Source organism: Orycteropus afer, unplaced genomic scaffold (genome assembly GCF_000298275.1).
Source record: "Orycteropus afer afer isolate SDZICR_OR568_19922 unplaced genomic scaffold, OryAfe1.0 scaffold00017, whole genome shotgun sequence".
Lineage (NCBI taxonomy): Eukaryota > Metazoa > Chordata > Mammalia > Tubulidentata > Orycteropodidae > Orycteropus > Orycteropus afer.
In genome coordinates, this window is record NW_006921604.1 from 2,054,802 (window position 1) to 2,082,712 (window position 27,911).

The window sequence follows — 27,911 nt, forward strand, 5'->3', positions numbered from 1 at the left end:
TTGAACCGCCAGCCTTCTGGTTAGCAGTCAAGTGCCTTAGGCACTATGATACCAGAGCTTCTAGAAGTTAAGTAGAAGGTATGAATGCTGTGAGTGAAGGAAAAGTATCACTATTTTCTTTAGCGTGACTGTGGAAAAAAACACAAGTAAAACAGAGTTAAAAGCTTTTGGAAACAGAGTTCAACATGGTGTCTGGTCTCAATGATGTTTAAAAATCTCAATATTCTGACTAACATACGTTTCAGTAAAGGATATTGTGCATATAAATGCAGTTCTCTCCTTTGGTACAATATCCTTGTAAGTAAAATTTGCAGATCTCTTTTCTCTTCTCCAACTCTGCATCATGATCAAATTTGCACTGATCTCCCTGCTCACAAAAAAAGGAAGGAAAAAAAGGAGAGAAAGAAACAAGGAAACAAAGAAAAAAGAAAAACAGTTGAACTGAATCTTCTCCACGGTGTTTCACAGTAGAACACTATCATACCTTGAGTTTTTCAATATTAAGTTAACAATTCAAACAACCTCTTAGAATTCTTGCCTAAAGGAGAGGATGTGGTCAAGAGTCTATGTGCAGAGAGGCAGCACAATGAGGTGGTGAAGGCATGGCCCCAGAGGATACTGCCGGTGTTCTACAAGCACTCATCATTTCTAGCTGACTTTCTGCGGGAACATTATTTAACCTCAGTGTTATGAAAATGGGAGTAATAACAGTAAGTACTTTGTAGGGCTGCTATAAGGATTAAATCATTTCATATTCATAATCCACTTAGAACAATACTTGCCATACAATCAGTATTACATAATTGTCAAATGAAATTGGATTTCAACAAATTTCATTATTGTCCTAGAATATAATAAATGAGCACAGTGTACAGTAAGTACTTCCACACAAGATACATTTTGAAGAACCAGTGTCCTTAAAACAATGACACATAAAAAAATTAACCCCCTCAAGACTTAAAATTTTAATGATAACCCCAATAAATTTACCTTAATACATCTCCCTTCCAGAAAGTATTTACAAATTTGTTTTCCTTTGTGTTCCACTGTGTGCTGATTAATAAATTCCTGAGTCATAACCTTCCATTTTTTCCCTGGTTTACTATTCTGTAAGAAAAAAAAAATTCATTTGAATACTATATATGAAATATTAGTAAGTATTAAAATACATAGTCACATGCATCTGGGAAAGCAACACAAATTGACTTCTAAAATTGATCAAGATTAGACATTCTGATCCTATTATTTGTTTGGAAAGAGATATACTAGTAATCTGCTTATTGCTACTAGTGACCGCAAAGAACCCTTCTTCTTTCTACTTTTTGGCACAATTACAATCTTTAAAACAAAATATGAAAAGCTTGAAAAGTAACAGTAGTACTCAGTTTTAGCAAAAGTATAATAAAATCTGCACTCTCATCTATTTTTGGTAGATATATTATAAAAAACTTTTTAAATGTCTATCTTTTGAAAGAATTTGTACTTTTCAGGACTACTCTAAAGTAGGGAGGCATATCAAGATTTATTAATAAAAATAATTACTGTAAAATTACTTATGTAATAAAACAAACAAAAAAATCTAAAAACATTGTACACATCAGAAAAGAAAAGATTGGTCAAATACATTAGTTGGTAGAACATCATACAGTCATTGAAAATTCATGTGATGCAACAACTATCTTGGGACATAAGAAAATGTTAACAATTTGTTACTACGTGAAAAATGATCCCAATTTTATGACAACAAATAAATACAAAGAAAAAAAGACTAGAAGAATATACCACCAAATTTTAATAGCATATGTTCTAGATGGTGGGATTAGAGAATTCACTTTCTCTTTAGGTTATTATTTATGTTATCTTCCACAAAGCATCATCTACTGAAAACAGAAAATTGCTTTACAGTAAATATTTGAGGCAACAGGTGCCTAGATTTAAATTTGATCTTCAGTGCTCACAGCTGAAATATATATTTAAACTATGAGTATTCTGAAAAAAGGTACAAGAATAGTGAGCAAACACAATTCTACAGATTTTCTGTAAAAATAAAAATACCCCCAATTTGCTCCAACAGTGAATTGCTTATACTATTCTCTGAATCATTTTAAATGTTTTAAAGTTATGTAGATTTAATTAGGAGCTCTGGTAGCACAGTGCCTAAGGCATTTGACTGCTAACCAGAAGGCTGGCGGTTCAAACCTACCAGGCACTCATCAAAAGAAGACTGAGCAATCCTCTTCTGTAGAGGTACCGCCTCAGAAACTCAAGGAATGGTCACTATGAGTCGGAAGCGACTTGACGGCAGTGAATTTATTTTTTTTAGATTTGATTAATAAACATCTTATATTTCCAGATTCCTTTAGAACTGGTAGATATAAATTATCAGCTCACGTTCGCCCCCTGTATTGCTGTACTGTCACAGAAATCACGGCTGTACTAAAATAAGCACTGTGCAAAATTAAGGAGCAAACTTGAGGGATACAACTCTGAAATTAAAGTTAGACAATCACACACAAAAAACAGAAAGTCACCAAGATGTACCCATAATTTGCTTTGTGTCTACATTGTTTTCTAATAACTTGAGTAAGATTTTTTTTTTTTTTTAGTTTAGTTCAGTTTAAACAAGCAGAAAGTATCTCAGTATCCATAACTATAGGACATATGGTTATAACTAAAATCAAACCAAACCCACTGCCATCGAGTTGGAGCTGACTCATAGTGACCCTTCCTTGGGTTTCAGAGGTGGTATCACTATGGAAGTAGATTGCCCAACCTTCCTTCCGAGTTATAACTAAGGTAATCTGGAAAACGGAAGGGAACTTATCAAATAAATGTTTAGGACAAAAGGAAGTACCTAGAAGATCTGACTTTTAAATTTGAGCTTATAAAGAAACCACAAATGTGCCCTCTCCTTAAGATCTCATGAAATGTAAGAACTGGAAGGACCATAGAAGTAATCTATTCATTCCTTTTATTGGACAAATAGGGAAACAGAAGATAAAAGAAGTTAGTGACTTCTTTGGTCACATGGTTAGTTAATAGAGTTGGGATACAACTCAGGAATTGTGCCTTCCAGCTCTGTGCTCTTTATACTACATTCCACTACCTCTAATGTAACAGAGTACACAAGAAAGGGGGAGAGGGGAGGGAAAGAGGGAAAAAAGGAGAAAATGAAGGAGGGAGGGAAAGAAAACAAAACTATTCTACTTGATCATTTTTAAATGTTTACTCTACAAGATGTATGATACTGGTATAAGTGACATGAGCATAACACATGTAAAAATATGTAAGGAAGAAGAAATGAAGGATCTACAGAAAAAGAATATGTTTTACAAAAAATTTAATAACAACTAAGAAGACTGAAGAAATTTAAGAGTTTTGTGGCCAACTAATGTATAAATCTTTAAAATCCAGCTAAAATTCTCTTATTCTGTAACTACACTTGAGTTTTCAAGAAAATTAGTGTGGACACGAGGGCATTCCAGGCCTTACCTGGCTTTTGAGGGATCTTTTATAGTCCTAAAAGGTCCCTGAAATGGTTTACACTTCACTGCCAACCCAAAGGTTGGCAGTTCAAACCCACCTAGTGGAATAGTGCAAGAAAAGGCCTAGTGATCTGCTTCTGTAAATATTACAGCCAAGAAAATCCTATGGAACAGTTCTACTGTATAACACATTGGGTCACCATGAGTCACAACTGACTCAATACCAATACCAACAACAACATAGTCTCTGAGAGACCTAGGGTAGAAACAGATACATGTTGGCCACTGCAGTGTGGCCCACACACTCATTCTACTCTGGATGGGCCTCCTCCAGACCACTCCTGAATATGGAGTTGTTCTATCACTCTCCTGGTTGTTTCTGGAATCATAAGAAGAAATATCTCTTCTGACAGCCAGTAAACTGACACAGTTCATAATGTATTTTAATTATAATAAACAAAAGAGAAAATATTCTATGAATGAAAAAGTTTAATCTGATTTTCTAATCACATGATAAACAATCTTAATTGCAGCTCAGATTTGTAGACATCTAAAATGTTAGTGCTTTAAGAGATTATTTAAGTGGCTCTGGTAAGATGGTAGAATAGGCAGACAAGCGACACAGACCCTCTTCAACAAAGAAAAGGCAAACCAATTAACACAGATACAGAAGATAATCCTGGAGCCCTGAGCTTTGAAAGGAAGGATACAGAAGTGGACTAAACTCCAACTAGTAGAAGAACCTGCATGAAAACACCAAAAAAGGAGACACCCAGAGCTGCGGTCTGTCAGCCATCCTGATGGCACAGACACCTTGGATATGTAAGTGGTGTAAGAATGAACCTAAAAATCAGTCCTGCTAGCCAGGGGCTGCATGGAGGACTGCACTGGTGGCTGGGAAAAAAAAAGGGGGGAGGAAAGCAGTGAAGAGGGAGAGGGGGTGAGCTGTGGACTTGTGCCTGTCCAAAGGGCACAGCCATTTTGAATGTTTACAGACAGTTCGACCATTTTGGATATTTAAAGCAAGAACATTCTCTCAGATTTGCTTTGTGTCTACATTGTTTTCTAATAATTTGAGTAAGATTATTAGATTCCAGGGACCTAAGAATAGGCTCCACTTGCAGGGAATCACAAGGACATTCCGGACGCAAGCAACTGGAAAGGTGTACTATTCCCCTCGTTACTCTTATAACTCACACTCTCTTGGTGAACGGAGGTGCAGCCATCTCCCACTCCCACCTACCTTCTGGGCTAGCAGGAATTTCATCCCAGTCTGTGTGCTCCGATGGAATCTGGGTGCCATGCCCTGCCCATATTTTTTTTTTTTCCTGATTTGCTTGTTTTTGTCTGTTTAAAAATTATTACTATTCTTCTTTTTCGTCTTCTTTTTTTCTTCTGTCCTTTTTATTATTATTCTTTATTCTTCCCTTCCCAGGTTCTCGTTTTCAGCTTTTTCTCTCTTCCCTATTCCTGGTTCCTATTTTTTTTTTTCCCTTTCTCATGTTCTCATGGTTAATCTCATTCCTTGTTTTTCTTTTTGCATTTTCCCCATTTTTTTCCTCATTAGTCTCCTACTCTACCTTTTTTCTCTTATTTACCCCTCTGCAGATATTGTGAGGAGTTTTTCTTTTCTTTTTCCTTGTTTTGAGGATTGTTCCTGTGTGTTTATGCAGTGTTTTTTGTCTGCTTGCTTCTACCTTTTTCACGGTTTTTTAATCGTTGTTTTTGTCTAAGTGGGAGACAGCAACCAAGCCCAGACAACACAACCACACCCACAACTCCTGCAGCTCCATTACTGTGAGCTACCACTTCCTTCTCCACCAACTGGCCAATGATAAATGACTATCAAGAAGAGCCTGACTCACTCTTAGCTGCCCTTCACAAACAGTTAATAGCAATCTAAACACAACAACATCACAATGTCTCAGAGACAAGAAACCATCAAAGTCCACACAAAAAAGGAAAAGTGGTAGAAACAAGGGAGCAGGTTATAGACCCAGAACACATTCCTGAGGAAGAAGCACCATTGGAACTCCCTGAAACAGAATTCAAAAGAATTATACTTAGTTATCTTCAAAGGATTGAGAGACAGATAAAGGAAAACAATGATTAAATTAAGGAAAACACAGACAAAACCCTAGAACAATTTTCGAAGAAAATACAAAAACAAAATGACAAAATAAATGAAAAATTATAAATGATACAAAATCTACACACAGAAATCCAGAAGATTAATACTAAATTTTCAGAAATAGATAACACATTGAAAGGGCAAAGGAGTAGAATGGATGAAATGGAAGACAGAATTAATGAGATTGAAGACAAATACCTGAACACTTCTTTGGAAAGGGATCAATCAGAAAAAAGATCAAAACAAAATGAAGAAAGCCTAAGGTTCATGTGGGATACCATCAAAAGGAATAACCTACATGTAATCGGAATTCCAGAACAGGAAGAGAAAAAGAAAACCAATGAGAAAATTGTCCAACATTTGTTGGAAGAGAACTTCCCTGATATGATGAAAGATGAGACTATATCCATTCAGGAAGTCCAACGAACCCCAAACAGGATAGACCCAAAAAGAAACTCACCAAGACATATTATCAACAAACTTATCAAAAGCAAAGACAAAGAAAGAACCCTGAAAGCAGCATCAGAAAAATGAAAAGTTACCTACAAAGGAAAACCAATAAGAATAAGCTCTGATTTCTCAGCAGAAACCATGCAAGCAAGAAGGCAATGAGACGGTACATATAAAACCCTAAAAAAGAAAAATTTCCAACCAAAAATTATATATCGGCAAAATTATCCCTCAAATATGATGGTGAAATTAGGAGATTTCCAGATAAGCAGAAATTAAGGGAATTTGTTCAAATCAGACCAACATTACAAGAGATACTAAAAGAAGTTCTTAGAACACAGAATCAATAATAGTAAACAACAGCTGACCATTAATACACAAGATGACATAACCCAGAAACCAATATACTATGGAAATATCCAAAGTAAAATAAGCTTACAAGATTGTAAACAGGGAACCAGAGACATCAATTGGCAAATGGGAACAATTATAAACCAAAAAGAAGGAAAAAACAGTGTAATTACAGAGCTTCTAAATGGTGAGGAAGAGTGCTGCAAGACAGAATGGACTGCTCTAAAAAACTTGGGGAGAAAATTATACATCACAGGGTAACCGCAAAGAAAAAAGATAAATTTCATATCACAATAAAAAAAGAGGATAAGCACAAATATTTAGCAAATATTAAAACAATAGCAACAAAGGAAATGATAACATCATTCATAAACATAATGAGATCAGCACAGAAAATTATATGGAACAAAGAAACCAGGAACATTATGAAAAAACACATAACAAAACGATAGCAACCAGTTCATACTTGTTGATAATTACACTGATTGTCAATGGATTAAATCGACCACTCAAGACATGGAGAGTTGCAGACTGGATAAGAGAACATAACCTATCAATATGCTGTCTACAAGAGACATATCTTAGAGACAAAGACAAAAATAGACTAAAAATCAAAGGTTGAAAAAAGATGTATCAAGCAAATGGCAAACAAAAAAGAGCAGGAGTGGCAATGTTAATTTCTGATAAAATTAACCTTAAGACAAAAACCACCATAAGAGACAAGGAAGGACACTGTATAATGATTAAAAGATCAATTGAACAAGAAGATATAACCATAATAAGTATCTATGGACCCAATGAAAGAGTCCCAAAATACATAAATCACTTTTTCCAGTGCACATGGGACATTCTCCATGATAGTCATATGTTAGGTCATAATGCAAGCTTTAATAAATTTAAAAGCAATGAAATACTGCAAAGCATCCTGTCAGATTACAATGTTATCAAAATAGAAAACAACAATAGGAAAATCAACAGAAAAAGAGCAAACACATAAAACTGAACAATATCCTCCTTAAAAAAGACTGGGTAAGAGAAGAAATAAAAATTAAAATTAAAAAATTCCTTGAATCAAACAAAAATCAAAACAAAATCTTTGAGACACAGCAAAAGGCCAATTTATAACAATAAATGCACACATCAAAAAAGAAGAGAAAGCCAAAATCAACACTTTAAACCAGTATCCTCAACAATTAGAAAAAGAACAGCAAAAAAAGCCCACAGTCACCAGAAGAAAGGAAATGCTAAAGATTTGAGCAGAAATCAATGAAACCAAAAATAGAAAGACAATAGAAAAAAATCAACAACACTAAAAGTTGGTTTTTTGATTAAGATTAATAAAATTGACAAACCACTGGCAAATTTAACAAAGGAAAAGAGGGAGAGAATACAAATAACATGAATAAGAAATAAAATGGACAAAATCACAACAGAACCAACTGAAATAAAAAGAATAATATCAGGATACTATGAAGAACAATATTCCAACAAATTTGAAAATATGGAAGAAATGGACAGATTTCTAGAAATATACTACTTACCTAAACTAACACAGACTGAGGTAGAAAAGCTGAACAGACTCATAACAAAAGAAGAAATTGAACAGCTCAAAAAAAAAAAAAAACTACCAACAAAAAAAAGTCTTGGCCCAGACAGTGTCACCAGAGAATTCTACCAAACTTTCAGAGAACTGACACCAATCCAACTCAAAATATTCCAAAACATAGAAAAGGACAGAATCCTCCCAAATTCATTTTATGAAGCAAGCATAACCTTGGTACCAAAACCAAACACATCACTCAAAAGGAAAACTACAGACCAATATCCCTCAAGAATATAGTTGCAAAAATCTTCAGCAAAATCCTAGCCAATAGACTCCAACAACATATCAAAAAAATAATTCATTATGACCAAGTGGGGTTCATATCACACATGTAAAGATGGTTCAACATCAGAAAAACAATCAACATCATCCACCTTTTATTTAAACAAAGGAAAAGAACGACCTGATCATATCAATCCACTCAGAAAAGCCATTTGATCCAAAATCCAACACCCATTCATGATCAAAACTCTTGGCAAAATAGGAATACAAGGGACATTCCTCAACATAATAAGGGCATCTATGCAAAACCAACAGCCAACATTATTCTCAGTGGAGAGACACTGAAACCATTCCCCTTGTGAACAGGAACCAGACAAGGATGCCCGCTATCACCACTTCTATTCACCACTGTATTGGCAATAAGGCAAGAAAGGGAAATCAAAGGCATCAAAATTGGTGAGGAAGAAGTCAAACTATCCCTATTTGCTGATGATACAATCCTACACCTAGAAAACCCAAGAGACTCAGTCAAAAATCTACTGGAACTAATTGAGACATTTAGCATCATGGCAGGATACAAGATGAACATCCAAAAGTCAGTTGGATCCTCTATATGAGCAAAGAGATTGCTGAAAAAGAAATAAGGAAATTAATACCATTTATAATAGCTACCAAAAAAAAAAAAAATACTTGGGAATAAATCTTACCAGGGACACAAAAGACCTCTACAAAGAAAACTATAAAAGACTACTTCAAAAAGAAATAAGCAAATCAATACCATTTTCAATAGCTACCAAAAAAATAAAATACTTGGGAATAAATCTTACCAGGGACACAAAAGACCTCTACAAAGAAAACTATAAAAGACTACTTCAAGAAACCATAAGAGATCTACATAAATGGAAGAACATCCCATGCTCATGGATAGAAGATTGAACATTATGAAAATATCAATTCTACCCAAAGCAATCTATACATTCAATGCCACCCTAATCGAGATCCCATCAACATTCTTTAAGGATATGGAAAAACCATTCACTAACTTTATGTGGAAAGGAAAGAGACTTCAGACAAGCAAAGCATTATTGAAGAAGAAGAAAGTAGGTCTCACACTCCCAGATCTTAAAACCTACTATACAGCCACAGTAGTCAAAACTGCCTTGTATTGGTACAACAGACACATAGACCAATGGAATAGAATTGAGAACCCAGAAATAGATCCATTGACCTACAGTCAGCTGATCTTTAACAAAGGGCCCAAATCCATTAAGTGGGGAAGAGATTGTCTGTTTAACAAACGGTACTGGCAAAACTGGATATCCATTTGCAGAAGAATGAAACAAGATCTGTACCTCACACCATACACAAAAACTAACTCCACATGGATCAAAGACTTAAATGTGAAACCTAAAACTACTAAGTTCCTCAAGGAAAAACTAGGGGCAAATTTAGGAGCCCTAATATATGGCATAAATAGACTACCAAGCATAACATAACCCAAAATGCACAAACAGCAGAGGAGAAACTAGATGAATGGGACCTTCTAAAAATTCAATTTTTATGTGCTTCCAAAGACTTCTGAAAAGTGTAAAAAGAAAACCTACAGATTGGGAAAAAATATTCAGCAATGACATTATCTGACAAGGGACTTTTCTTTAGAATTTATAGGAAACTCCAACACCTCAACAGCAAAAAAGACAGATAATCCAATTTAAAAATGGGCAGAAGCCATGAATAGACACTTCACCAAAGAGGAGATTCAGGCAGCCAACAAACATGAAAAAAATGCTCATGATCATAAGCCATTAGAGAGATGCAAATCAAAACAACGAGATACCATCTTGCCCTAGCACTAGTAGCAAAGTTCAACAAGACAGAAAATAACAAATGCTAGCAAAGATGCAGAAAGATTGGGACTCTCAGGCACTGGTGGTGAGACTGTCAAATGACACAACCACTGTGGAAAACGGTATGGTGATTCCTTAAAAATTATAATTAGAATACCATTTGATCCAGCCATTCCTTTTGGTGTTCTTGCTGTGATGTGCCATTGAGTCGTCTCTGACTCATAGTGACCCCTCCTTGGGCGAGGTGATATTTCTACAGCAGTAGATTGCCTAACTTTCCTTCCGAGGAGTGGCTGGTGGGTTTGAACCGCCAACCTTCTGGTTAGCAGTCAAGTGCCTTAGGCACTATGCCACCAGAGCTCACGCCATTCCATCACTAGGTATATATTCTAAAGAGGTGAGAGAACCAGGACAAAAACAGATATATGCACACCCCTGTTCATTGCAGCACTATCTGCAATAGCAAAAAGATGGAAACAACCTAGGAGCCCATCAACAGAAAAATGGATAACCAAACTATGGCATATACACACAACAGACTACTATGCAACACTAAAGAATAATGTAGAATCTGCAAAACACTGCATAATGTGGATGAACTTGGAGGACATTATACTGAGTGAAATAAGTCAATCACAGAAGGAGAAATATTGTATTAGTCATCATTGTAAAAAGTCAAGGAAAAGTTTATATATGGAAGGAAATTTTCTTTGTTGGTTACCAGGAGTGGGAGGGGAGAGGAGGGAACAATAGGTAGAGACAAGTACTGATTTGGGTGAAGAGAATGGCAGTGTACCAAACGTCAATGATCAACACATGGCACTGAGGAAGAGGAAGACATAAGAGGTGCATGGGAGGTACAGACAACAAAGTTGAACCCTTTTGCACATACAGTACTGTGTTGTCAGTGAAGGCAAACACTGGTATATGAATAGATAGATGGGTCCACAGACTGAACTCTTAGCCAGAGGGGAGTGTGCCCAAGACCATGTATAAGGTTGGCAGACAATGCTTCTACAAGTGTATTTGTATGTTCTGTAAGAATCCCAGGTACACAGCAGAGCTGACAAGGGGCAAGGTTGTAGTCACTTCTTGGCCACAGCCAGAGACCCAGAGGCAGCGAGTAGTTGGACCTGTGGGCTCAGGACCATAGTTGCAGGGGACATCAAGCTCAATTGGCATAACATACTACATGAAAACACTGTTCCTCATCCTACTCTGGCAAGTAGCAACTGGGATCTTAAAAGCTTGCAAGCAGCCATCTAGATGCAACAATGGATCTCTCCTCATCTAGAGCAAAGAAGAATGAAGAAAACCAAAGACACATGGAAACAATTAGTCCAAGTGACTGGTACACCATGTGATCCTCAGTCTATATGACTATGAGACCAGAAGAACCAGATGGTGCCCAGCTACAACTGTCAACCACTCGGAGGGGGATTTCTGTAGGAGATCCTGGATAGAGTGGGAGAACAATGTGCAACAAAACTCAGAATCACTAAAAAAAAAAAAAAACTAGATCTGCTGGTGTGATGGAGCCTGATGGAACCACTGACACTATGGCCCCTAGCTGCCCTTCAGGTCTGGAATTGAACCTAGTCCTGTGGCTTCCAGCCAAATAAAAGACAGGCATATGAGCTGAACTTTACATTAGGTAGATATACTCCTGTGATCAATCATGGGAGAACAGAAAGGGTTTATGCACAGGGAAGACAGCTCAGGGGCCAGGAGTGCATAAGAGGGAAGGAAGGACACAGAGAAGAGGTAACTATGGGGAAGAAGTAGGAGGGGAGATGTTGCATTGTGGGGAATTGTAGTCATGTCATGAGACAAAGTGTATGTGAGCAGCTATATGGAAAGTGAGTTTGCTCTGTAAACTTTCACCCAGATCACAACAAGAATTAAAAAAAATTAAAAAAGAGAGAGAGACCATGTAAGTTAATTTAGCTACACCTTCATTTTATAGATTAAGCAAATTGAAACCCAGAGACAGACAGTAACTTCCCCAAAGTCACACTTTCTTGGAAGCTAATTTTTTTCAGGTAAGTACTGGGTATAAGAGAAGGCTTACTTAGAAAGCATTCATATTAGTATAGAGAAAGCAAAACATTCTAGTGTCTAAGAACATGGATTAAAAAGAACCAAACCAAACCCACTGCCATCAAGTCAATTCCGGATCATAGCAAGCCCCATTGTGTTTCCAAGGCGGTAAATCTTTACAGAAGTAGATTGCCCAGCCTTGCTTCCACAGCGTGGCTGGTAAGTTTGAACCACTAACCTTCTGGTTAGCAGTCAGATGCCTTAGGCACTGTGCTACCCAAGCTCCTTAAGAAGATGGATTAAAAAAAAAAAACCCAAAAAACCAAACTCACTGCTGTAGAGTTGGTTCTGACTCATAGCAACTTCTCCTTGGGTTTCCGTGGTGGTATCTCTACAGAAGTAGATTGCCCAGTCTTCCTTCCAAGAAATGGCTGGTGGGCTTGAACTGCCAGCCTTCTGGTTAGCAGTCAAATGCCTGAGGCACTATACCACCAGAACTCCTTAAGAAGATGGACAGACAGGACATAATTACCTAGAAATTCTAAGTCAGCTTTTCCAAAGTAGCTGTTCCATGGAAAAGTAGCTCATAAATGTTTATAGGAATGGCAACAACAAATAAAAAGAATTCATGAACAAATAAATTTTGAAAATTATGTGTTAAAAAAAGCAAAATGGATTTGTGTATGCCTAACCTTCTCAGTGCCTTTAATACATTAATATCAACTGAGAATCCCCAAGAGCAGATTAGCATGGACTGAGTTTCATAAATTTATTGGGACCTGAAATTCATTTTGGTTAAAGTATTGGGCTCCTAACCAAAAGGTAAGTTTAAACCCACCATTGCTCCATGGAAGAAAAGGCAGTCTGCTTCCATAAAGATTTATAACCTTGGAAAGCCTATGGGGCCATTCTATTCTGTGCTATAGGGTTGCTGTGAGTTAGAATAGACTCAATTAGAAGTGGCTTTGGTTTTGGGTTTTAAAGAGTATATGAAGGAATATATATACTAAGAAACCTGTGCCTATAATCTTTAAACTCAGAGACCAGAAAACAAAGAATTTTCAAATTACAGTATATTATAGTAACAAATTATCCCTCCAATGATGAGGTATAGCAAGGATTGTGAGGATGGCGCATGACTGGGCAGTGTTTTGGTCTATTGAACACAGGGTCACTATGAGCAGAGCTAACTCAACAGCTCCTAACAACAGTTATCTCTTAGGTCTCATTCAAGGTTGCAACTTCTAATAACACATGCTTGTTTTGCATAATTAAATCAAACACTACTAGAGCAGTGGCAGAATATAGGAACTGATCTAGTGGCATAGTACCTAAGGCATTTGACTACTAACCAAAAGGCTGGCGGTTCAAACCCACCAGCCACTCCTCGGAAGGAAGGTTGGGCAATCTATGTCTGTGTGATAATACTGCCTCAGAAACTCAAGGAAGGGTCAGTAAGAGTCAGATCCAACTCGACAGCAGTGAGTTTCGTTTTGGTTTTTGGGATCCAGACAAGGAGCTCTATTGGCGCAGTGGTTAAGGCATTCAGCTGCTAACCAAAAGGGCCGCAGTTTGAACCCAACAGCTGCTCTGTGGGAGAAAGATAAGGCAGTCTGCTACTGTAAAAATTTACAGCCCTGGAAATCCTATGGAGCAGTTCTACTTTGCCCTATAGGGTCACTATGAGTCAGAATCAACTCAATGGCAGTGGGTTTAGTTGGGTTTAAAACCAGTGAGTTGCTGTATGGTTGAAATGTGTATGTTCAGGGTTCAATTCAATTTGACATGAATATTTATGACATGTAAGGCTCTTAAGTTCATCTTGCTAACCATTTATATTCTCTTTTCTTCTCTTTCAAATGTAATAACTAAACTAATTTACTACCACCTCCTTTCCATTCCCACAATGCAACTGCTCTCTTCCCACTTCCTCACCATAGTTACCTCTTCCTTCTGTCCTTCCCTCTCATGTACTCCTGCCCCACCAGCTGCCTCCTATTACATACACAGCCCTTCTATTTTCCCATGATTGATCTCTCCAAGGAGTGTATTTGGTCATGTTATTGAGCTGTGAGATTTTACTGTCATTTGCATCTGAGAAAGATGACTTCCAGAAAAGGAAAATGTACCCAAGGAGAAAGAGAGCACATACTTTTGCTCTCACACATATTTTATTTTGAGATAACCTAAATTTTCATCTAAGGAGCTCTGGTGGCACAATGCTTAAGGCATTTGGCCACTGACCAGAAGGCTGGTGGTTCCAACCCACCAGCTGCTCTGCAGAAGGAAGACAGGGCTATCTACTTCTTTAAAGATTTACCACCTTGGAAACCCAGTGGGGGCCACTATACGCTGGAATCAACCTGATAGCTATTGTTGTTGTTGTTATGTGCCATGGAGTCGGACTTGACTCATAGCAACCCCTCCTTGGGTTTCCAAGGCAGTATCACTACAGAAGTAGATTGCCAAACCTTCCTTCCAAAGAGTGGCTGGTGAGTTTGAACCGCCAGCCTTCTGGTTAGCAGTCAAATGTCTTAGGCACTATGCTACCAGAGGTCCTAACCTAATGGCAGTGGGTTTAAATTTATACCTGTGTATTAATATAATGACTAAGCCTTGGAAACCCAAGGAGGGGTTGCTATGAGTGGGGTCCGACTTGACAGCACATAACAACAACATACTTATTTAATCTGAGCTAGAAACTTTTCATTTATTAGGAAAAAAATATTAAAATCACAATGCTTTCTTTGCATCCAAATAGATTAAAAGATGGAAAAGCTCCTCTTTTCCTCAGTACCTCTTGAAAGTCATCCGCTCCTTTACTGGATCTTCCCCCACGGTCTTTGCGTTTGATTTTCTTCTGCAAACCACGTCCACGACCCACATTATAACTTTTAACCCTCTGTTCAATACCTAAAAAAAGTTAAAGCATACTTGAAATATTACAGAAAAACAGCATGCTTGTCAATCCATTTAGAAGGAACAGCATATTTTTTTATTTTTATTGTGGCTTGGGTTAAAGTTTACAGAGCTAATTCATTTTCCATACAACAGTTCACACACACCTTGTCTACTGACATTAACTGCAAATTCCCACAATGCAACTACTCTCTTCCCACTTCCTCACCATAGTTACCTCTTCCCTCTGTCCTTCCCTCTCATGCACTCCTGCCCCCCGAGCTGCCTCCTACTACATACACAGCCCTTCTATTCTCCCATGATTGATCTCTCCAAGGAGTGTATTTCCTTATGTAAATGTAAGGAACAGCAAATTTTAAATAATCTATACTGCACAATGCATTCCTTTTTTTTCTCTAGATTCAATGACAAAAATTAAATCTTTACAGTTCACTTACTGGGTTACTGCTTCTTGTCCCTCTATTGATTAAAGGATGCTAACAGCACAAGGAAAGCAAAAAACAAGGATATACATGGCTATAGAAGTAAAATTTCCTAATTGTATTCTTTTCAATATTTTTAGAAAAAGATCACTAACAAGACTCCAATGCCTTCCTATTTTTAGGATAATTAAATATGATATTCATTTTAAGGAAGACATTATAGGTATTAGTAGTTAATTTTTAGCAAACTGAGTTTCTATTGAACTTAAGTAAATAAACACATCCAAGTAAAAACTATATTCATCTTTAGCTTTTGAAACACTTGGCATTTTAAAGTATCTAAAAAGATACCAAGTTACAAATATTATATTAGGGTAGTAAGTTACAATACAATTTGTTTCTTCATTTTACCAAAGTTATACTGAACTAGTAAGTTTTTTAGTGCCATTAAAACTAATAAAACTTGATTGACTTAGAACTTTCCTAGATTACCTATATTATGGAAGAGTAAAGCTGTACTATGTTCTTTAATTTTAAAAACCGCTGATAAAAATTAACCTATAGTTTTATTTGTAGATGTTTAAATTGGTTCAGTACTGATGTAACTATATGGAGAATTATTTGGGGGGAAACAACAAAAAAACCAAACCCGTTGCCATGAAGTCGGTTCTGACTCATAGAGATCCTACAAGACTCGGTAGAACTGCCCCATAGGGTTTCCAAGGCTGTAAACCTTTACAGAAGTAGACTGTCTCCTCTTTCTCCCACGGAGCAACTGGTGGGTTCGAATCACTGACATTTTGGTTAGCATATGAGTGCTTAAACCACTGCTCCACCAGGGCTCCTTTTTGAGGAAATAGGAAGGAGAAAAGTATCCTAAAATAAGAGTGAGAGAATTACATTTATGACCTGAAATTGATTTGATGAGGCTCACTGGTTAGGATCTCATATCACTATATACTCTTTCTCACAGGACAGACAGATTCCTGGACCATGTTTTTATTAAACAAATAAAAGTAAACTTGATAGCATTCATTCTTCAACTTAAAATTTTTTATAAAGGAATGAATCCAGAACAGCATGAGCATCACCTAGGACTTCGTTAGAAATGAACATTATTGGGCCCCACATCCATCAGAATTGGAAACTCTGGGAACATTTCCAACAATCTGTGTTTTAACAACCTCTCCAGGTGATTCTCATGCACACTAAAGTTTGAGAACCACTGGTGTAGGGGAACTGCTTTGATAGCTTATGCTCAACTAATTAAAGATAAATATATAAATAGATTTGTTCCAACCATAAAGAGTGTGAAGAGAGAAAAAATCCAAAAGAACCAACAAAGGCAACTGATATAAAAGGATCACCTGCAAAAGAAAAACGTAAGAGGCAATAAACACATGAAAAAATGTTCAAAGTAAAGAAATTGAAAAATAATGTTCTGATTTTTTCCCCTCAAATAATAATGCTCTGGGTTGGCAAGGGAGTACCTGGCATTATCATACACTGGAATGGGGTGTTATAAATTGCTGTATCACTTTTTTTGCAAACCAATTTGGCATATGGATAAAAAATCTTCATATGTGTGGCTTTGCCTTTTGATACAGCAATTCTACTTTTCAGAATTTATTCTTAAGGAAAAACATTTCCTGTTTATTGCAGGATTAATTACACAACTAAAAAATAAACTGAATGTAACTTAAATATCACATAGTTAACAATCAACAAGCTTAACAATTTGATAGACAAATTATGGTATATCTATTAAATCTAATACAATGGAAATATTAAAAACTATTCATAAATTTAAGAAGGACTGAGCTATAATTCATAATTAAGGTGAAAATAAGTTATAAAAGTTTATATAGTATTTTGTTAAAAATAATGGTCAGAATAATATAAACCAAAATACTGTCATTGTGGTTATCATTAGGTGTCATCAAGTCAATTCTAACTCATAGTGACCCTATATACAATAGAAGGTAATACTGCCTGGTCCCACACCATACTCACAATCCTTGCTATGCTTGAGCCCATCATTGCAGCCACTGTGTCAATCCATTTCCTTAAGGGTCTTCCTCTTTTTCTCTTACCCTCTACTTTATTAAGCACGATAGCCTTCTCCAGAGAATGGTCTCTTTTACCATATGACTAAAGTTGCTGTTGTTGTTATGTGCCGTCGAGTCGGACCCGACTCATAGCAACCCCTCCTTGCGTTTCCGAGGCAGTATCACTACGGAAGTAGATTGCCCCGTCTTCCTTCCGAGGAGTGGCTGGCCATCCATGCTTCTAAGTACCATTCCAGTTGCCCTTCTTCCAGGACAGATTTGTTTGTTCTTCTGGCAATCCATGGTATTTTCAGTATTCTTTGCCAATACCATAATTCTGAAAGCATCAATCCTTCCTCGGTCTTCCTTATTCATTGTCCAGCTTTCACATACATGTAAGGCAATTGAAAATGCCATGGCGTGAGTTAGGTACACATTAGCACTCAAAGTGACAACTTTGCTCTTCAGCACTTTAAAGAGACCTTTTACAGCAGATTTGCCCTATGCAGTAAGACACCTGATCTCTTGACTGCTGCTTCCATTGGTGTGGACTGTGGATCCCAGTAATACAAAATCTTTGACAACTTCAATCTTTTCTCCTTTTATTATGATGTTGATTATTGGGTTAGTTGTAAGGAGTTTTTTTTTTTTTTTTTTTTTCTTTATGTTAAGGTGTAATCTATACTGAAGACTGTAGTCTCTGATCTTCATCAGTAAGTGCTTCAAGTCCCCTTCACTTTCAGCAAGCAAGGTTGTGTCATCTGCATATCACAAGTTGTTAATGAGTCTTCCTCCAATCTTGATGCCACGTTCTTCATACAGTCCCGCTTCTTGGCTTATCTACTTAGCATACAGACTGAATAAGTATGGTGAAAGGATACAAACCTTGACACATGCCCTTTCTGATTTTAAACCATGCAGCATTCCCTTGTTCTGCTTGAACAACAGCCTTCTGGTCTATGTACAGTTTCCTCACGAGTACAATTAAGTGTTCTGGAATTCCCATTCTTCACACTGTTATCCATAATTTGTCATGATCCATACAATCCAATGCCTTTGCACAGTCATTAAACACAGGTAAACATCTTTCTGATATTCTTTGTTTTCAGCTAAGATCCATCTGGTATCAGCAGTGATATCCCTCATTCCACATCCTCTTCCAAATCCAGCTTGCATTTCTGGAAGTTCCCCGTCAATATACTGCTGCAAATGTTTTTTTAATTATCTTCAGCACGATTTTTCCTGAGTGTGGTGTTAATGATACTGTTTGATAATTTCCACATTCTGTTTGATCACCTTTCTTTGGAATAGGCACAAATATGGATCTCTTCTAGTTGGTTAGCCAAGTAGCTGTCTTCCAAATTTCCTGGCATAGATGACTAAGTGCTTCCAGAGCTGTATCTCCAGCTCCACTGAAACATCTCAGTGGGTATTCCATCAATTCCTGGAGCCTTGTTTTTTGCCAATTCCTTCAGTGCAGCTTGGACTTCTTCTTTCACTACCATTGGTTCTTGATCATATACCACCTTCTGAAATGACTGAACATAGACCAATTCTTTTTGGTACAGGGACTCTCTGCATTGTTCACTATTTTGCCCACAGAATTCTTCAATACTGCAATTCAAGGCTTGAATTTTTTCTTTAGTTTGTTCAACTTGAGAAATGCCAAGGGTATTCTTCCCTTCTGGTTTTCTAATTCCAGGTCTTTGCATATTTCATGATAATAATTTACTCTGTCTTCTCAAGCCACCCTTTGAAATATTCTGTTCAGCTCTTTTTATCTTATAATTTCTTCCTTTTGCTTTAGCTACTCTTTGCTCATGGGCAAGTTTCAGAGTCTCTTCTGACATCCATTTTGGTCTTTTTTTCCCTTCCTGTCTTTTTCATGATCTTTTGCTTTTCTTCATGTATGATGTTCTTGATGTCATCTCACAACTCATCTGGTCTTTGGTCACTGGTGTCCAATGCATCAAATCTATTCTTCAGATGGTCTCTAAATTCAGATGGGATATACTCAAGATCATTATTTAGCTCTCATGGACTTGTTTTATATTTTTTAGCTTCAACTTGAACTTACATATGAGCAATTGATGGTCCATTCCATAGTCAGCTCCTGGCCTTGTTTTGACTGATGATATTGAGCTTCTCCATCGTCTCTTTCCACAGACATAGACAATTTGATTTCTGTGTATTCCATCTCTTAAGGTCCACATGTATAGTCACTGTTTATTTAGTTGAAAAAAGTATTTGCAATGAATGAGTCATTGTTCTTGCAAAATTCTACCATGCAATTTCTGGCGTCATTTCTATCACCTAGGCCATATTTTCCCACTACTGATGCTGCTGCTTTGTTTCCAACTTTTGCATTCTAATTGCAATTATCAATACATCTTGGTTGCATTCTTGGTCAATTTCAGACTGCAGAAGTTGATAAAAACCTTCAATTTCTTCATCTTTTGCTTTGGTGGCTGGTGCAGAAATGTGAGTAACAGTTGTATTAACTGGTCTTCCTTGTCGGTGTATGGATATTATCCTATCACTGACAGCACTGTACTTCAGGATATATACTGAAATGTTCTTTTTGACAATAAATGTGACATCATTTCTCTTCAGTTTGTCATTCTCAGCATTGTAGACCATATGACTGTCTCATTCAAAATGGCCAATACCAGTCCATTTCAGCTCACTAATGCCTAGGATATCTCTATGTGTTCCATTTCATTTTTGACAACTTCCAATTTTCCTAGATTCATACTTCATACATGTTCCAATTATTAATTGATGTTTGCAGCTGTTTCTTCCCATTTTGAGTTGTGTCCCATCAGCAAATCAAGGTCCCAAAAGCTTTACTCTATCCACATCATTAAGGTTCACTTTACTTTAAGGAAGCATCTCTTCCTCTATCATACGTTGAGTGCCTTCTAACCCAGGGAACTCATCTTCTGCCACTGTATCAGACAATGTTTCAAGACTCTTCATAAAGCTTTCTAGTAGTATATCAGAGCAATCAATCTACTTCCATAACGATACCGCCTGAGAAACCAAGAGGGGTTGCTATGAGTCAGATCCGACCTGATGGCAGTGAGTTTGGGTTTTGGTTTATCAAACAGTGTTTCACTGTGGTTCATAAGATTTTCAGTGGTCAATTCTTTCAGAAGTGGATGGCCCAGCCTTCTTCCCAGTCTGTCTTAGTCTGAAAGCTTCAATGAAAACTGTTCACCATGGGTGACCATGCTGGTATCTGAAATACTGGTGGCACAGCCTCCAACCTCACAGCCATACACTAGCCACCACAGTATGAAAAACTGACAGATGAGTGATGGACACCAAACATATTCATAGTAATTATTTCTGAGTGGTACAGATTCCAATTATCTTTGATTTTTGCTTCTCCTTTCACCAGTTTTCTGCATTGGCCATATATTATTTTCAAAATTCAAGGGAAAAACTAAATTGAAAAATAAGAAAGTAATATGCAGTTCTTTAAAGAAACAAGGAAGAACTTGAAAGGAAAAACCTCACGTGGGAAGGCGTGAGCACATTCTCTCTACAAGTGGAATGATTTCAGATACTGCCACATTTGGATTCTGAGAACAAACTTACTGAATACCATAACATAACAATAGATAGATAAATTCATTTTCCCTTTAGTTCACCTAAGACTGGATTCACATTTTTCAAAGGAATTTAGCTAAGAAATCAAGATAAAAATAAAGCCATAGAAATAGTAGTTTACTCATAACCTATTCCTTTATTCAAACATAATTAAATGAATAAAAGTGTAGCTGCTCATTACTTCACCTCAGCGTCATCCTGATCCAGTCTGCTTGAAGCAAATATATCAAGTAGCCAACTCTTAAGGCTAATTTGAGCCTTACATGGCCTATAGTTTCTTTACTATTGTCACTGACTAGCATCTTGCCCTGGTCTCTCCAGGGACCAGATGCAAGATGGCACAGGATAGGTGATCAGTTCAGAAATTCCTTGAGATTATGTTCTTATATCCAATCTCAAAGGATATTCCTAGGCCTACGTACATTTGTATAACAAAGATAATTGCCATATTTAATAAAAGAATGGCTTCCTAGAATTCTGTCCTTATAGGTCTAAAATGAGCTCTGGTGGCATAGTGCCTAAGGCATCTGACTACTAACCAGAAGGTGGCAGTTCAAACCCACCAGCCACTCCACAGAAGGATGACTGGGTAATCTACTTCTGTAAAGATCTACTGCCTTGGAAACCCAAATGGGGATCGCTATGAGTCGGAATCGACCCGATGGCAGTGAGTTTTTTGTTGTTTTTTTTAAATAGGTGTAATAATATAAAGTGATACATAGAATAACAGAGATAACCGCAAAAGGAAGGTTGTTTTTTCCATATACTGACATCATAGAGTAGGGAGGGCAAAAAACATAACAGGTAAGTTACATTACAGTTTGATATAGCTTTCAAATATTAGTATTTCTATGTAATTAAAATGTTATGCCATCACGCAGACTGAAATATTTGTACAGACTTTTGTCCTCCAGGTCTATAAAAGAAAGGAAAAAAAATTCAGGTACTACAAAAATAAGCTGATCTTGAAAATAGGGGAATAAGTCTCTAGGCTTTTACTCCATAGCTACCTATTTTAATAAAGTTTTCCTATTATAAAACAAACTGCCAATTTCTAACTTACCTTGCTGGAATCCTTTCATTCTCTGTTTCTTCCCTGGTTCTTTAGAAAATGTTCCTAAAGCAGTATTTGAGATTTCTTTAGCTTGTCTATATTGTTTCAGCTGCTTGACAAAATCTTCTTCCATTTCCTGACTGTAGGTACCAAAGTTGTCATCACTGTAGGTACTGTATTCATCATACTCTTTATTTTTGTATTTTTTATGTTGATCTTTCTGTGATGTCATGTAGTTTCCTGATATATGTCCACGCTAAGTGAAAATGAACAATTATTATCAGGATTTTCACTTATGTATAGCAGTTGATAGTATCATAGGTATCTTTTTCCCCAAAAAAGTTGGGGAAAAGATAGTTATTAGTTCTGCCTCTTAATCACTGCTTATCTACAACACTATTAAAACTAGGTTCAAAAAGCTAAATGCTACTCTGACAATATTAAACATTTTAATGTTCATGCTTAAGCTTTTCTTTTCTATGTCCTATGTCAATACCTATACATTATACATAAGACTACTAAAAAATCCATATCATCATACATGAATCTTCTACACAATAAAAAAAGGTCTTTTTGAAAATAAGGAAAAGATTGTAATTATGAAGTAGAAAACTATATTCTCCTAATTTTGAAAATTTCAAAATGACATCTTTAAGCATATTATGTTTAATTAAAAAGGGTGGAAAATTTTGTAAAAAGAAAATGTTTTTATCTGAAATCTAATAGAAAAAGTAGAGTTTTCCCTAATAGTGAAAAACATCTGGTGAATAAATTGCTCATTAAGAACTGTTTATTACAATATATATTATTAATTTTATTGCTTGCTTACTAAAGCATGTGAAAAGAAAAACTACACTTTAGTCCTATAAGTTTATTTAATTATATCATTCAAGTCTATCTTTATTTACTGAAATATTTTTATTAGTGCTATCATGTCCTGTCAATTATTTTTATAAGCAAGAAAAAAAATGCACATGATTACAACTTGAGGATCTAGAAATGCCCAGACCATAACTCATTTCAGTTTAGTAAATTTTAAGTGTGGTATCATAATACTGCCTTAGAAAAATACCTCTTTGAGACTGTGTGTTTAGTAAAATGCAGAAAGATATTGAGATTTTTATTAATTATAAAACAGAGGGAAAAAATATACAAAGTTATCAAGAAAATCAACTAGCCAATGAATTTAAAATTTTAAAGGCACTATTTTCTGACTTGTTTTAAGCAGAACTTTTTAAAAATCTGTGTCTAGCACAATTCAGGAGATTTATAATTATAGCCAAAAGATGGTATTTCTGATTATTTCTTAAAGGCCAGCATGAAAAGTAAAACAAAATTTTAAAAACTGTCCATATTATTAATAAAGTTAAATGTTAACTAAAATAATTAGTTGAATGGTGCTTATAAAAATATTACTATTACTGCTTATGACATATTTCAATGCCTTATGATTAAAAATTACTCTGTTAATGAATAAGTTCAAATTTTTCTCTGGCAATTAGACACTTGCCATAAAAGTTTTTAATCTTCCATATTAATTTAATTTTTCACAGCCTTTAAAAAAAATCTCCATATTTCTACGTTTTAAAATAGATTTATCCCTAAACTTTCAATTTATCCCCTCCCTAGTTTCCCCAAACTGAAAATATTTCCAACAGCTTCCCCAAACAGGCAAGTATTCCACCCTAGGGCTCTTCAGGAAAAAAGTTCTAAAGCCGTCTGCTGGAGACTTTGGCATAAGGATCAGTGTGGCAGGCACACGCTGAGAGCCAGGCTGTCCAGGCTGAAAGGGCTTGCTCTCCAGGAGCACTAAGTGGATGAAAGGTTACAGAGTAGGCCCAACTCTCTAGAATACCCTCTACGTTTTACATGTTCATCACTGGAGTTAACAAAATGCACTCGTCAACAAGGATCTAACAAGCATTTTTTTAAAGCCCTACTAAAAGGACATAAAAGAAATAAAAGATTACAAATTCTACCAAAAGATACAATTTCTCTGATTGTCTTGATAAGTGATTATTGGGCTGTAACCCAACTAGAATGTCTGTGGGGGCAGGTTTTGTTTCTGTGAGACAGAAATTGGCTCCACAGTAATCATGGGAAAATATGAAATGAGGAAATAGGAGGTCCTGAGCAATGATGAGGAAAAGGGAAATTATATTTAGTCCTTTAATTTAACTGCTGGATGTTAATTCTATATTCTATTTTTGGTCTGGAATTATGTAAGTTATATAATGGATACCTGCTTTCCAAAAAATGGAAACTTGAGGATATATTTAGGGTATTTTCTAATTCTCAGTGAGTCGAATCTAAAATATAGGTGGAAGAAATGGTACTAAACGTTCTCTTCTCATAATGGTAGACTAGGTCATTCAGACTTACCCCTGAAAAAAGTAGAAAAGATAGAAAAAATATGTTTTAAAATCCACTTTAGGACATCAGAAAGATGATAAATTAGTGAATGATGACTGGACCAGTATCTACCAAGTAGATGAAAATCCCAAAAGTGAGCAGCACATGAAACTGCTTTTGCTTTCACTCTCTAAGAGTGTCAGCCAATCAAGAATAATCAGCTGAGGTGGGGACCAGATTTGCTGGTCCTATAGAGCCTGGTGAAACCACTGAGACTATGGTCCCTAGCTGCCCTTCAGGTCTGGGATTGAACCCACACCTGTGGTTTCCAGCCAAAGAACAGGCAAGTGAGTTAAACATTTACCTCAAGTAGACACACACCCTGGAGAGAACAATCATGGGAGAAGGAAGGGCTGCTTATGCACAGGGAGACAGCTCAGGGCACAGAAGAGTATGGAGGGATGGACACTGGGAAGAGGTAACTATGGGGAGGAAGTGGGAGGGGAGCTGTTGCATTGTAAATTTTGGTCAATGACATGAGACAAAGTATATGTGAACTGCTGTATGAAAAGTGAATTTACTCTGTAAATCTTCACCCAAATCAAAATAAAAAAAAAAAAAAAAAAAAAGAAATAATCAGCTGAAAAGCTGAATAGCACTTCTGAATGTACCTTTAATCTATGTAAACAAAAGATAGAGTCCAGAGTCTGGTAGGAGTGGAAGCCCTAGTAACTTCTATCCCTCCATTTTGGAAGAATCTCAAAGAATGAATCAGGCACTGCAGCCCAGTGTTAGGTCTAGAGTCTAATCTGAGGTAGCCCAGGAAAGTCTCAAATCCTGAAATTATAATAAAATTTGGTCCCCAGCATGTAGCAGAAACAAGCAAAGATACTCTCAAGAGGAAAAAAATACTTTTTTTTTCCTAAAATTATTTTTATAAAATGTACTATATTCTTGCTCCTCACATATTGACCAGATCTCATCTGACATTTGGCATTTACCCAACAGAAAAACATCTACTGTTTTCTGCATTAACAACATACATCTAGCAGTAATGAATGCCAAGTTGTAAGGTGAGAGTAATGCTCACTGTGATGTGCCAACTTGACCGGGCCATGATTTTCAGGGGTTTCGTAGTTACGTAATGTTGTAATTCGGCAGTTACATAATGATGTAATCTGGCAGTTATGCACTGATGTAATTTGGCAGTTATACAATGATGAGTCAATCATCCTTCATTTTGTGACCTGATGTGGTGATCCTTCTTTTTTGTATAACACTGATTTTCACCTAACGACCTGGTCTTTGGAACCTAACCATGTGGGTAACTGAGGGGTAGGTGTATTTTGCAATATAATGCTCAGTGCACATATGTGCAGACACATACACATACTCACAACAGGCATATGAGTAGAAAAGACCAGGAATAAAAGAAAGAGAGAAAGAAAGAAATAGATAAATAGCAGATTGAAACTTAGATCTATCTACAGGAAAGAATGATGAGCACTGGAAATGAAATGTGGACAATTCTTTTTTCTTTTCTTAATTTCTTTTGAAACAAAATAATAACATTATATCTGTGGTGATATACACCTGCTGCCACTGAGTTGATTCCAACTCATAGCAACCATATGACAGAGTAAAATTGCCTCATAGGGTTTCCAAGGCTAACATAGTAATTTGGTTTCTAAATTCACAAGAGATTGGGAATACCAAATTAGTAGAAAGAATAGAGCTCTAACAGGCTGACAGAAGTACAGTGACTGACTGGCAGAAACTAGAACTTGGAAAATAATTTCAGATAGGCCACACTGACTTGAACACTCTCCAGCGCTCTTGAAAGCATCAACATCTTTCTAGCAGAGAAAATAATTTATATTCACAATGAGGACTTTGTTCATACAGTAATATATTTAAGAAAGTCATAAAGTGTATCATGTTGTTTTAAAATTTTCCAGAACACCTGAAATAATTTTTAACTTAACGAGATAGATGTCACCTATCTGCAAAATGTAATACTATCTCTTCTCCTAAGTTTTGGGAAAATATTGTTATGTATTCTTTATTTTCAAAGATTTAAAATTTCTAACATGTTTTATAAAACATTATTTTCAAAATACCAGAAAGCAAAGGAATACAATTGAAAGCTTCAATTTTCTCTTTAAAAGGAAATACCTGAGGAAATGGAATGTTATAATCCCTGTAGAAACTAGTTCCTTTTTTACGGGAACTTTCTGTATGTTCAACATCCGAAGCAAGGCTGTAGTCTGAACTGTCATCACTAGATGGAGAATTATGCTGAAAGGAAAAAACAAATTGTTAAGTACAAAAGGAAAAACATTGAACTATTAACAAAATAAACTTGTTTCAGTCAGAGGTGTCAACTAGACTAGATTATAACATCCTAGTAGACTCTGTTTATAGTCACTGAAAAATTCTTGCTCCAAAGGCCATGGTCACACAGAACTTCCCTATGGTTTCCCGGGGAGAAATGTATTTTCCCCTCTGCTCAGGGACTTTAAGTCAGCACCTTCCTTATCATCTCTTTGGTTTGAGGACTTCAAACAGAAATATTGCAACCCTATGCTCTAAATAATCTTAGATTTAAATTAATCTTAAAAGAAGTAAAAACTGGCTCCTTAATCACCTGAAGTGATTCTGGAACATGAGTACTCAGTGTTATATATTAGTTTATTTTTACCTAAAATGGCATTAGAGTTCTCACTCTTTTTCATAAACAGCCTAAAGCTAACAGATACCAAAACATTTCAAACTACAAATAAAAAATACAATCCATAGAACTGCACAAAACTGAAATTAAAACCATAAGTAATTGATACACTGACAAATATTAGGAGTAAACTTTTTCACGTATGAGTATAGTTTTCCCTAAAAAATGTCTCTTCTATTAGGTTAGAATAATGAACTTCCCAGATTACTCACCCTCTTCAATGAGTTACTTAAGTTCTTATCAAGTGAAGACCATGGGTCTGCATTTTATCATCCTTGCATTCCCAGCATCTCGGTCTAGCATAAACTCGGTAAAAACTTGTTGACCTGGACTCTGATGCTTACATAGGGGAAGAATCTGTTTTCCTCTATTTTATTCTGAAATTCGCCTTTGTACAGGTGTGCTAACTGTTTTCCTTCACTTTGTTCTTAAATGTTCTGAGGTGCAGTTTTTGTGGTGTTCATTTTTTGTTGATTTGATAGGTGATACAAAGAAAAAGTTTTATAATTATGCTGTTAAATGCTTCAACTTTAACTGTACCTAATCATTGTTGGTTAGGGTTTGAATAAATATTGTCCTTTAAAAAGCCAAGTTTCAAGGTTGTGGTCACTGCTTGGTCACAGCCAGCTACCCAGAGGGAC

The 27,911-nt window shown here is 36.3% G+C and overlaps 1 protein-coding gene across 1 annotated transcript in view; it reads right to left on the bottom strand.

The window, feature by feature from the left end:
• ZC3H6 (zinc finger CCCH-type containing 6) overlaps positions 1-27,911 on the bottom strand; it is a 56,643-nt gene that overhangs the window by 22,761 nt on the left and 5,971 nt on the right. The window contains exons 2-6 of the mRNA XM_007959512.2: positions 26,715-26,837; positions 22,197-22,443; positions 14,927-15,042; positions 991-1,107; positions 256-367 (exon numbers count right to left, since the gene is read on the bottom strand). Of these exons, the coding sequence (XP_007957703.1) occupies positions 256-367; positions 991-1,107; positions 14,927-15,042; positions 22,197-22,443; positions 26,715-26,837 (715 nt within the window). The remainder of the gene's footprint in view (positions 1-255; positions 368-990; positions 1,108-14,926; positions 15,043-22,196; positions 22,444-26,714; positions 26,838-27,911) is intronic.